The sequence below is a fragment of the Anser brachyrhynchus genome, assembly GCF_964034855.1.
Source record: "Anser brachyrhynchus genome assembly, chromosome: 4".
In the NCBI taxonomy this organism is placed as follows: domain Eukaryota; kingdom Metazoa; phylum Chordata; class Aves; order Anseriformes; family Anatidae; genus Anser; species Anser brachyrhynchus.
The window spans coordinates 13563421-13576582 of record NC_137698.1 but is presented as its reverse complement, the minus strand read 5'-3'; the positions used below and the strand labels follow the sequence as shown (position 1 = coordinate 13576582).

Sequence of the window (13162 nt, the reverse complement as noted above, 5' to 3'; positions counted from 1 at the left end):
AGTGGAACTATTTCCACTGGTTTCAATGGGGTTTAGATTAGAAGTCTAAGGCAAGTTGCATTTTTTTAAACAAAATTCTCAGCACTCGACAGCTCCTACTGCAACTTGATAGATACCTCTGGAGACCCCAGCTGGCTCAGTCATTTGTAAATCAAGCCACTTAACTGGCTGCCAAAACATGAACTTGGGACTGTGTGTGTGTGTACATGTGTATATATATATAAAAAATATTGGACACAGTTTTAAGGTTAGCAGCATTGTAAATTCCAAATGTTCGTTTCATGGTGCCTTGGACAAGAGAAAATGTGAATGGGACTTGTCCTCTTTTAATTTACAAAGTTTTATCCTGGTGTCACTCTCTTAGCTTTAGTAGTGTTATTCCTGATTTATAGAAGAGGAAAGTGCTGTTTTGCTGTCTCTGCTGGTATTTTCCTTACTGTCTGTAGCATGTCCCTGTAGAGCAGTGGAAAAAAGGGAGGGAACTATTGAATATTTGGGAAACGAATGTAGCTATTGACTTTCAGTTTGATGGCACATGTTGTGATGATCTCATCCTGACTTCTGACGATCCCCTTTATGCACTTCCTTCTCATCAGCAGTTGTGATTCAGGATGGCTGCAACAGAAATGAACTTCACTCCTGCAGCGTGGCTGGGGAGCCTAGCTGTGATGTTTCTGTAGGTATGAGATTAATAGCTATGAAATCTCTGAATCTACCTGTGAATTTGCACAGGAACACCAGGAAAATATATTGCACGCTTCACAGGAGTGCTAGGAAACACAAACCAGAAGACACTTTATTCACCACTGCTTTGTCCCTAGGACTCATCATTTACACCCCCCCCCAAGTTAACCATTCAAAAGGAGACAAGACACATGAACAGGAAGCTACCTGGGAAAACCTTAGGGAGTTATGCACAGCTTCAGGAAAAAGCAACATTTCAAGGATTTCTCCAGAGAAGACCTAAGCAGAGCAGACAGTCCGCTTGTGCTCTCCTTAGCTAATGATCTCGTCCCATAGCCTTGGTTATAAAATCAGAGAGGGACCTGCTCTGTCTATTCCCAGAAAATTGAAGATCCAGTTTTGCGTAAGAGAAATAGCAAAATATGGAGCCCTTGGCTTATCAATTTGCCTTGTTTCCTCGTGTCCCCCCAGCTATAACAGCAGGGGATAATACACCTTCCTGCATCCATCTCCTGCTGGCTCCTGTGGCTCCTGCCTAACCTATCTAACGATCCTGGCACCCAGCCTCCCTTTCACTGCAGTGGCCTCTTTTGTCACTTGTCAACTAATTAGACCTTGCAGGCACATTACCAGCATGTGCAGACAACAAGGCCTAAAACAATTATAGTTTTTATTTAAAAAAAGGTACCAGATGTTTACTGCATCTTATCCAAAGGGGTTTTATGACAGCCTCGGCACACTCCCAATAGAAGAGCATCTGCGAGTCTCCAAACTGAGAGATTTCATTAATTCCTCAATAGTCTCACTTCTATAGGGGCCTAAATTTTTCTTGTTTTTCTCCAAACAGTGCAGCGGATCTCAATGGAGAGGGATTGCTACTTGTGCCACGCAGCAGCATTTCTTGGCAGACAGGGCATTTTGCGAAGTTTTGGCGTGTCACCAGTCCTCAGCATCAGAACGTAAGTGAAGGATGCAGCTGAATTTTAGGACTGGCAGGGTGCCTAACTTTCTGTGAAGGCTGAATTGCACCTGCAGGATGGGAGACTAATTTGAATTCTCCATGAAAAAAAAAATAAAGACCAGAAACTAATATGAAAAAGCTCATTATCGCTAAAGGACTTCATGGTAAAGGAGGAAGGAGACGGTAGGTCTGTGGTGTGTACATGCTCTTCAGTCCCGTTTATTAGGAGATATCTCCACTAGAAGTGCGTTATCACCCAGTATTGTGGAGCAAGACCAGCCACCAGGTGATCATCACTTGCTGACAAGATATTATCACTGCACAAGAGCGATGTGCCAAGGCTCTAGTCCTCCCAGTGCTGGGCAGTGAGCTGACCCTTCCTCAGCAGCCTTCATGCTCCGTGCACCTGCAGCTTGGCTGGACTGCTGTTGGCTGTTGAGTCCCACATCGGGTGATTTATGAAGGCAAACTGTCTCGTGAGGCCCCTGTTTGTCCACAGGCAACACTGACACCATCATTTCAGTCTGCGGGAGACTGAGAACAGGCTCTTTCCTGGGAAACCTGCTACAGCAGGGCCTGGAAAGCTAAGGCTGCTCATAAATCACTGCAGCGGGGGAGAGGAAGAGACCCTTATGTCTTTATCAACATGACCCTTACGTCTGTTCTTTGTCTGACAGTCATGGTTCTGCAATAAAGGCAGAAATATTGTTGGCTTCCACAGCAATTTACTACAGGGGAAAAATCAGGTAGTGGCTTCACTGAAAACTTGACAAGTACAACTAGCACTCAGCTGTGTGCTGAGGAAGCATGACCCTTTACCCTACAGGGAAGGAAGGTGGGACTGCTTAAGGTGTTTTCCCCTTATTTTTCAGCCTTTACCCTCTTCCCACCAGTCTCAGACCCAACTCCAAATTCTGTTTGCAAAGAAGAAAGCCAGGGAGGTGTGCATCCTCACTGCCTCCTTTTCCCCTCAAATTTCCCTTTGGTTTAACTTACGCTGCTTCTCTGGAGTTTTGTCCAAGAGAAGGAAAGAAAAAATGAAGCCAGAGGACAAACACCTCCTAAAGGAAGGATTGCCACAGGCCAGACAGCAACCAGAGCTAGGGATCTGTGTTTTCTAGACAGAAAAAGGAGCAGTGGTATCCTTAAAGTAAAACGTGTATGCAGAACAGTAATTTAGGTGACCAAGAGGACACACAGCTAAGTTCCTGCACACCTTCCCAGTGGAGGACTAGTTAACTGATAATTTTAATTAACCTGTTTCAAGCTCAGGGTGATTAAAAAATAATCAGTGGCTGGATGAATTAGAGCCAAGCCTCCTGCCCCCATCTTTCTCCTGGTGGAATCCGATAACCAGTGGAATTCCTACAACAGAGGGATAGTTTGCTCCAGTAAAAGCTTAGGTGTTGTTCAGGAGCTAATTTTCAGCATCTTATTTCATGTAGAAGTAAAGACATATTGAAACACCACAAGCTCACCTCCTTTCCTTCTGAAGAGTTTGCAAAGGGGACAGCAGGGAGGCATCTTCCAGCATCCAAATTGTCTAGCAAAGGAAATGCAAATCAATATTTTTTTCTTAGTATACTTTTTTGCCTTTTTTACAAAGCAATACTTTTTTCTTCTCCATGTCTTCCCCTTTCATTTTCTTTTTCTACAGTGACCTAGCCCTGGACTCATTTGCCACAGCTTAAGAAAAATAAAAAATAAGGATCTTCAGAACATCACCACAATCCTTACAACCACCTCTCCTCAGCTCCCAGTTTCTTCAGCTAATAGATTGAGGGCACTCTGCAAGCAGTGTTTCAATGGATGGCAACTGCACACCCATCCCCTCACAGGTGCTGAGATGTTTAGGGAGCCCCTCTTCATCTCTTGCACTACTAAGAAGAGCTCGATTCTGATTTGTGGGACAGGGGACCAGAGGGCAGGGGACCAGCTGGTTAGCCCCAGCGGATAGTATTCATCATATGAGCTTCACAGTGAGAAGTTAATGGTGGGAAGGCAGAGAACTGAAAATACTCCTTGAGAGCTAAATTCCCTCTCATCTCAACCCTCCAGATGTCCATTTTCCTCCTGCTTTTTTTCTTTTCATTGGTCTAGCTGAGAAGGTGCCTTCTGTCCTCAGCTGAGTGCAGGTCTCATTGCATAGACTAGTGCTGGTGAGGACCACGTCAGTGCAGTCACATCCACACTGCTGGATATAGCTGTGAGAACAATCTGTCCTCCTCCTGCTGCATACCACAACCTCTGGAGGTGTGTGTGGGGTGGCATTTGGGCTGGTCTAGCTTCAAATATTAAAGAGCACATGTTCCCAAGGATGAACGATGAGTGCTGTTATCAGGGGAACTTTCAAAGGGCTGGTTTTGAGCCCATCTCAGGACAGCACCGATAACCCTTGCAGGAGCACGTCTCACCACTGTGTATAGGAGTGGGGCCACGGTAGCCCCTCCTTACATGCTGACAGCTGTAACAGGAGCTGTGGGGTGCTGCAGCTGCTGTAAGGTCTTCCCACTTCATGGGTCTTCCCACTGTAAGGTCTTCCCACTGTAAGGTCTTCCCAATTCCCACTTGCTCCCTGCTGGAGCAAGCAGGCTGCAAGCTTCACTCTTCAGGGTAAATCAAGAAAACTAGAAGTAAAATTGACAGCAATAGTAATTTCAGTGGAATGGTGTATTACCAGCAGTGTTATTGCATCCACTGCCTTTATTAGAGTGTATACGCAGTGTGTAATAATGTAATTAGATTTCACAATGTGTAATAATGATTTTTATGCAACTCAACAACTGCACATTAGGGGAGGGAATTGGTTCCCATTATGGAGCCAGAACAGCTCTTGGGCTGATACTGCATACCTGATAGCACATCTGTCAGGCCACAGGCCCACGGCACACTCCAGTGAGAGATGGAGAATATCCCAGAGCAGGGATTTTATCCTCTGCAGCCCCCCAGGTGCCTGCACTGCCTTCTGCCCCACACCTTCCTGCACTGGCAGCATCACCGGGTTCCTTATCACATCCCAAGGGACCCTGATACACAGCTCCTTCCCGCAAACAAACAGCCTGAACTGTGTGTGGGAGGAGAAGACCCTTTTGGTGAGAAGGGAACATCTTTAGTTTCCTTGGAGAAGGCCATTTAGGAGCCAGGTTGTGCCCACGACAACTGAACTTGACCTGCTGGGAAGCAAATGAGGGGCACGGCATTAGATCAGGGAGGGAAAATGAGCCACCATGTAGCTGGGGGCTTATCAGGGGCCAGGCAGCGCTGGAAGCTGAAAATAGCACAAATCCCACTCCATCAACCTCTTGGGAATGTCTTTAAGTACATTTCCAAGCCTGGCCTGAGTGAATGGCTTGAGGCAGGAGAGGGAGCCAGCAAGGAGCAAGCCACTGACCACCTGAGGCCACTGGGAAGGTCAGGAAGAGCTGGGACTGCAGTGGGCCTGGAGCTAACAAAGGAAAAGGGAATCCTAAAAGCAGTCTTTGACCACTCAAATATGTGGTTGGGAATTAGGAGACATTTCTTCTCAGAAAGAGCAGTCAGGTGTCGGAAGGGGTTGCCCAGGGAGGTGGTGGAGTCACCGTCCCTGGGGGTGTTTAAGGAAAGTTTGGACCTGGTGCTTAGGGACATGGTTTAGTGGGTGACAGTGGTGGTAGGGGGATGGTTGGACCAGATGATCTTGGAGGTCTTTTCCAAACGTTATGAATCTATGATCCTGTGATTCAACAACTGCACTGAAACACGTGCCGCACACACCAGGAAAGGGTGCAGCATCCACCAGCTTGCGCCTCCAGCGATGCAGCGCAGACCTGCAGCAGGAGTGCAGTGCTCAGCTTCATGGCAAAAGCCTCGCTGATCCCTGCCCGGCCAGGAGCACTGCATGGCTCCGCGCTGTGCACTCGGAGAAGCTAATTGTGACAACAAACATTTTACTATTTCAGAATAAATCACTTGGCTTTCCCTCCAAGCAGGCTTGTTTCAAATGCCACTTGCTCTGCCACCACTGCTAATGAGCACGAGTTGACCCATTTATTCTCTGATGCACTTTCTGAAGCAAATCACAGCTTTACTGCAAAGGTACAGAATATTAGAGCCACAATTTCATTGGCAAGATTTTTTTTGCTTGTGAACCCATTAGTATTTTTCCCTGAACAGTTTTCCTCCCTCGTCTTGCTAGACTGGAGAATTGCTCTTTTGCAGGTCTGTTCTTTCTGCTATTCCCTTGGCTTTGGTGAAATATATATGAGATGACTCAGAGTTTGAACTCTCGGTACTTGTTTCTAATACAAAGTCTGTGTGTGTCTAGGGACTTAAGACAGATATTTAATTTTAGATGAGAAATGCTGATGACATCATGCCTTTGATTTCCTTGCTGGATGCATGTGCAGCAAGCACATGGTGAAGCTGTTCAGCCATGAGAGCCTCACAGCACTTAGGAAACTGCTTAATATTCAGGATACCTAGAGACCCATGGGCAGCTCCTGGGTGCTGCTTACCAGGAGCACGCAGCAGAGCACTTAACCCAGGTGAATCCATGATACGCATATAAGGGTAAAAGAGCTTGCAAGGAAAAAAATGTGTTTTTCTGAAGAGTGTTTGATGCAGCTGCTGCACACCCTGGACACCAAAGCTCTAAGCAGAGGATGTCAGCGTGGAAATCACCCACCATCACCCCACACACCATGATACATGTGCTGATTTACACACACACACACACACACACACACACACACACACACACCCTGTCCAGGACGGGTTCGATTCAACCTCGCCATTGATGCCTTCAGCTTCCCACAGCAGCAGACGCCAGCAAGTGCATCCGAGCAGAAGGGAGCACGCACACAACAGATTCGTTTTTAGCTTTAAAGCTAAAAAAAGAGGCATGCCTCGATTTTATTTTGAAACATGACTAACTAAAAGATCATCCGTGTGGAGGGAAGCTTGTGAAAAATCAGACTCCTGCAGCACCACCTTTTAGTCAAGGCCATTTTGGTGACATTATGGTGACAAATTTTCAGCCTTTCCTATGATTATATACCTCCCCTACACAGCAGGCATTATCCAAAAAGATCTAGGAGGGATATTAGCATGGATTAAACAGGGCATAAGACAGGAAATAAAATCTAATTGTTCAGACAAGAGGCAAACTACAGTGCTTGTACATCAGCAGGAGTAGTTAGCATGTAGAGTGACTTACCAAGGGGTCCAACACGTTCCTCATTCCTTCAAAAGCTGCAGTCACTTAAAGTACCTTCCTAAAGGATAGTCTCTGGCTCAGCCAGAAGTTACAGACATGGTGCCAGCACCATCAGCTTCGTTGCTTGTGTTGCATGAGGTGTCAGTGTCCTTGGTTTGCTAGGGGGGGGCCTCTAAGCAAGACCCAAGCATCCTATGGTTAAGGACCATAGCTGGCATCCAGGTGGGCACAGAGCTGATTAAAACATCTCATTTTTAAGACCTTGTCAGGTGCATCTCCTAGTTGCCTTAAATTAAGGAGTAACCAACCTGCAGATTATGAACATCACAGATAAAATAGTAACTAGGTGAGAAGGAACAGTGGGAACCCACTTGCAAAGATGCCCGACACATCCCAAACAGCAGCTACAGTCCTGTTCCAAGGGGGCAACGTATCTCACACCCAGCAGTGTGGTTTGGTACGGCCCCAGGGTAAAATCAGCCCATGGTGCACTTGAGGATGGCGGGGTGTCGTGTCTGTCCTAACGCCTGAAAGTCTCACAATTAGTGCATTTCCCATTCCCGGTGCTACAAGGCCAAGAGCTGCCTCCTGTATAAACAGCTCATGAAGCATGACTAACTTCTTAGCTTGTACTGATGTTTTTGATTAATTTTGCATCGCTCACATTTACAGAGTCTCCAAGAAAAGCAACTAAAAACTTCGGTTTATGCCCCAAGGAGTGTGTGCACTAGTCCTTGGTGAATTGAGTTTTCCGAGGCTCAGCTGCTCTCACCAGATTTGCCCATTGGGGTAATTTCCAGACACTATGAGCTCTGCTGGCTTTGCAGGCTAAAGACCGTGAGGAAGCAGAAGCGTCCCATCATTTGCATGGAATATAAAACATGCTGGTTACATGCAGCCTCTGCTAAGCTCAATGCTGCCAAATATTGCTATTTGTGCTGACAAATAGCTGAGGCTGAAGGCAGTGCCACTGAGGTCCATGGGAATTGCATGGCTAAATAGCAGTCTGTATGGTGGCAGGCAACCTTCCCAAACATTCACAAGCGATGCTCTGGCCATGGGAACAAAGCATTTCTGGACAACGATGCTCCCCGCGTGCTCTGCTCTAACTCCTAATAGCTCTGCAGTGAGGAGGTGCAAGGGTGTGAGGCATGTGTAAAAAGTTATAACATTTTGCTGAAGCTCGTTGTCCATCATCTTACTGGTGTATTGGGTCACGGAGTGCATGGGGTAATTGTGTGCTGGGTAATGAGGTAATGGTAAATGCCTTTAACTACATTTAAGCCTTCACCTCTTCGTTTCCCCACACAGAGCCACTTGCTGTATTACCTAAGGAGAACTGGCACGCTCAATTCACCTTCTCTGGACACTACTTATTATTTTATATCCCTCTAACATGTCACTTCTTATGTGCCCTGCACTAAAAATATTTCCATATGGCTCCTGAAAGGAAAGTCTCCCCCTTGGTTTAATAAATCCTCTTTACTCAGGATCCCTGCGAGGAGCAGCATGGTCGGAGGGCAACCCAGCTCAAAGCAAACACGTGCCATCCATCAGCAGCCTGGGATTAAGCCTCCTCAGAGAATTATTCCAGCAAAAGCCCATTGTTGCCTGGCCACTTTCCCAGCTGGGGTGCTCGGTGGGCTGATGTCTTCCTTCCCCCCTTTGGCCAAGTTCTCCTCAAGCTGTTGCAGCAGAGAGCTGAGCAGCTCAAATCATTCCTTCCAACGTGCGCTGAAGCTTTTCACTTCATTTTATCTGGAATCGGGGTTTTCTCATGATCTTTCAACCCAGCACGAAGCAGAGCCCTGGGTGGAGATGTAGCAGGGGCGATCCTCCACCTCCACGGAGGCTTCGGAGGCTGTCTTTTACAAATGCTGGCTGTGTTTTTCACATCACGTTGTGTTTACATATATATAACTACTGCCGAACGCTCAGAGGACAGCCAAGCCAGTAGCTTGGCACCTACAGCAATGCTTCTACATAGTTGGGGTATTTATGGTGACTCTGACATACTACCACTCAGATCTCCTGTATTAGGGTTGTATTTTTTTTTATGTGAAGGATTGCGGTAGCTAATTGCAATTACCAGAAAGCATATACAAGAGAGCTTGTTGATTGCCAGTAGACAAAGACACTTTGGAAATCTTGGATTTTTGCTATAGATGAAAGCCTATAAATTTAAAAATAGACACCATGTTATCATTTACAATTCCCGTTTGCTAACAAATTCCACTAAACAAAATTGGTGGCTGATTAAGTAAACATTTATACATAAATAAAACAGTGAAGATCTCTTCAGTTATTGAGATGCAGCCAGTTCAGTCTCTTGTAAATAATACAGTGATGAATTCTGTCGTTACAGTGCATGATAAACCTACCTAGCCTCAAAGTCTTAGGCAAACTAATCCATACGCATGAATCAATCAGTTCATTTTAGTCATACCAGCATTATATAAATGTCACTAAAATCAATGCCTGAAAGACGTAACAGATTAATAAATCCTCATGCGGTACATCTACCTGGGATGCAGACCTACAGCACGTAACTTGCACCGAATACAACTATGTGAGTGGTTTGAACGAGGCATTTTAACAAAAAAACTCAAAGGCAGGCCTGTAATGAGCAGGCGTGGATGAGAATAGTCTGGCGTATTATTAATTTCAGACAATACCGAATTCTTTTTCATAATGTACATTTTATTAATGCTCTCCGTGATAACTTTTCATATGGTTTCATCGACAGGAGTACAGTAATTACAATGTATTAAGATTCATTCCATGCCTGAGGAGTAAGGAAGTTCAGTTAAGATATGTAAAGCAAGTGAAACATAAATCACTGTTGACTTGGGGCTGGATTAAATCAAAACTCTGCCCCGGGGAACCACAGGGCCGAGGGGTTTGCTAATGGGATATGTTGGCTTTGCCAATTAAGTTCCTGGATCCCTTCGGTGGCAGCTGATTGTCTGCGTTATCCCAGGGCCCTGGAGAAGACCACGCAAAATGCACTGGTGCTCTTCCAGCGATTTCACGGTGGCTAATATCTGCAAGAGGTAACCTGTGTGCCATCGGTGTGGAGGCAGTAGACAGGATTCATCATTTTTATTGGGACTTGGGCTGGTCTCTACAGCCCTCACCATCAGTTACCAGGTGTCAGCCTTGTCAGGGCTGAAGAAAGAGACAGCGACCGTTGTCGTAACTGGCTCCAAGAATAACTCTTCCAGACATCGTGTCAAAGGTTTAAGGTGCAGGATGATAGGGTTGTCTGGGGAGAGAAACTAATAGTGAGGGCTTGAATGAAAAAAAAAAAAAAGCAATCCAGAGGATTGCTGCTTTCCAGTAATCTGTTGGAAAAAAAACAGGGGATTTCTGCTTTCCTGCAATTGCAGCCCTCCTTTCACCCCAAGCAGCACCCCAGAGCTCCCAAGGGTTGGGCAGCCTCAGGTCAGGATTTAGCACTGCCCTTCTAGGCTCTAGAAACCATAAGGACCATCCCCTTGTGACTGAAAAAATCATGAGGTTTCAAACTTTTTGGAGCTTTTTATTTTCTTCCAAATTCCCTGTCTAGTTTCCAGAACCTTTCCAGCATAAAGCAGGGGAGGTTTTTCATATTTTGTCCCATTCTTTTTTTTCCCTGGGGGAAAAACTTACTGGTGTGGGTGCCTAAACCCCTTGGCAGTATCAGGCAGTTTCTGATAAGCTGCTGGCCTTTCCCTGCAAGGAATGAGGGCTCTGCCCCAAATACCATGCTAGATTTGTGCAATAGGTGTTTCTATAGCTACCAGCAAGCTACCAGATAGCCGTGCTATCTGGCTTTTCATAGGGAGGGGACACTTCCACATTGGCACTGCTTCACTGAAAAATGCCAGGCAAAATAGAGGCTTTTACGTCTAGGGAAAGTTATTCTGGGCCATTTTTTTCCATGTGCTATGTAATTTTCTTCTGCTGCATGAACCTATGCTGTTGGACTCAGGGTAAGTAAGGACTAAGTAAGTTCTGAGTTGTGCAGGACGAAGGGGAAGCTCCAGAGCTCCCCTGTGGTTTCCACCAGGAGCACAGCCCTGCTCTACTGGGAGCACACAGCATCGGCAGGATGGCCACACAGCCATGGAGCTCGCTGCTGCTGCATCGCGCGCAGGGACAGCAGGTGACGACTCAGTGCAGAGGAGTTGGCCTAACACCACTAACAAGTCTTCAGGGTTTGGTGTACGTTTTCCCTTTTTTTTTTTTTTTCCTCTTTTTCTTTTTGTAATTAATATTAAAAGCCTCAGGGGAACCACACTGATGGGGTCTGCATCCCTTACTGGTGATTTCTGCCCATCCCACCTGCCATGCCTGCACGGAGAAGCCAAAGTCCTCAGCAGGCCATAGCTCCCTGGGGAGAACACGGGCCAGAGAGTTCACCCCGCTGACAGGGACGAAGGTGAAATGTCTGCTGAGCCCCCTGCCCACTGTCCTTCAGGTGCCTCCTGCACCTGCCGCAGCGGCACACCTGGGCTGCCAGACCCCTGCCGCAATGCCAGGCTGATGCCGTGGCTTTGCATATATCCATTCACAGCTGAGCTGATGGAGAATCGTTATCTTCGAGAAACTAAGGCTTATTTTTTCCAAAAAATATCTCTATTTACACATGACAGCGAAATCCAAGCAGCATTCCCTGGAAGCTTTTGCTGAGCAAAGCTGCTGCTAGACATACGTGCCGGTCCCTATTTACAAGTGACAGCTTGAGAGCACTCTGCTGGCAAGTTCACCTTCTTCTGGTGTGAGGGCTGTTTCTTCATCCTTTTTTTTTTTCTCCTTCCCTTTTTGACCCTCCCTGTATTTACAATAGGGCCCTAGCTGCAGCAGGGTCGCCTTTATACAGCCCAGTATGTGAGCACATAGCGGGGTTCACGAAGGGGGGCGAACACGCTCAGCTGTCTTTAAGCGTTTTCAAGTCAAGAAGCCGACATCTGGAGCAGAAAGGACTCCTTTGTTACTACAAAAGATATATATATATATATTTTTTTTGCTTGTTCTGCTTAAAAGAATTGGCCAACCAACAAGCGTGCTTCCCGGGGCACTGCCAGGCACAAGGCAGCAGAAATCTCAGCGGGGCTGGTTTCTCCGTGGGGATGAGAGTGTTTGCCGAGGGTTTTGTTGAGACTGGTTCTTGGGCCTCTCCCGTTGTGTGATCCCGTTGAGGGATGGGTAAACTGAGGCACAGAGGAGCTGAGGCAGCACAGCAGCACGGGCTCGCTGGGGCAGGCTTGCGGGTGCCCCGGGCGCTAGATGACACTGTCTTCCATGGTCACTCTTCTGAAGACCGGCTCCTGCTTGGGCGTCCTGCTGCTTTCTGTGGAGAACAAGGAGAGAGCTGGTAAAGCCCCCGAGCAGCACCCAGCCACGCTCCACAACCAGCCAGGTGTCCAACTGGATGCAGACCTCCCTGATGCAGCCACTCGCTACTTTTAAGAGCATTTTGACCCAACCAAAAGATGACGAGGCTTCCCTCAATATTTACGGGACAGCATCCCATCCTCCCACCCCTTCTGGTGGAGCGAGTGGTACGGATTTGCTTGGCTTTGTCCCCAGGAGAGGCAGTAGGTGGTTAAACAGCAGGATTAATGGCAGTGGCCACCACTGCCCACTGCTCACGGGAGGAAGGTGCCTGCTGCTCCTCGCGGGTAGCCCTGTTCCAGCAACGGGAGCCCAGAGCAGAGCTGCAACCCTGAGCTTACACCAACCCAGTGGGGCTTGCTTGAACAAACGGTGTTTTTCATCCACATGGATGTTCCCCATCCACACCCTTTTTAATCGGTAGGGATAACTGCAGAGTAAACATATTTGTTTTTATATCAGATATTATCTGTGCCATTTGAGGTGGAGTGGACACATGCAGACACTCTCATAATAACATTCAGAGAGAGGTTAAGAAAGACTAGACACATCCAAGAAGGATTAATGTTGTCCCTGAGCTGTTTCTTAAGCATAAACCATTTCATCCCATCTCCCACCCACCCGAGGGCCAGAACATCCCTGTTGCAGCAGATCTGCACGGTGCCATTGGAAATACCACCAGGAAGGTTTGGGGGTGGACAGAGCCAGAAACTACTGAGGCTTATCCCTCAATGTGGCTATTTTTGCTGCTCTTCCGGGGTTTTCGGAAGAGAAGGGAATTTCTTCAGTTCTCGTTGCTCATCTCTTTTTTTTCCCTAGCAGTGGGATGCCCTTTCTCCTTTCGTTTACACTGCTGCTAGCTCGGTGGGTTGCTTTGCATCGTGGCGTAAACTGCTAGCAGCTAAAAACGCCTGCATGCATATTGTAACCGTGGGGAAAAACTA

General features: G+C 46.9%; 2 protein-coding genes across 3 annotated transcripts in view; one reads left to right on the top strand and one right to left on the bottom strand.

Moving 5' to 3' along the window:
• The window catches only part of LOC308195067 (uncharacterized protein), a 1623621-nt gene that overhangs the window by 464043 nt on the left and 1146416 nt on the right, over positions 1 to 13162 (top strand). The gene's annotated exons all lie outside the window — the stretch shown is intronic.
• The window catches only part of ADGRL3 (adhesion G protein-coupled receptor L3), a 535523-nt gene continuing 531882 nt past the window's right edge, over positions 9522 to 13162 (bottom strand). For both annotated transcript variants that reach the window (XM_080591828.1, XM_080591830.1), the window contains one exon: positions 9522 to 12174. In XM_080591828.1, the coding sequence (XP_080447954.1) occupies positions 12107 to 12174 (68 nt within the window). In that variant the 3' untranslated portion in view covers positions 9522 to 12106. The remainder of the gene's footprint in view (positions 12175 to 13162) is intronic.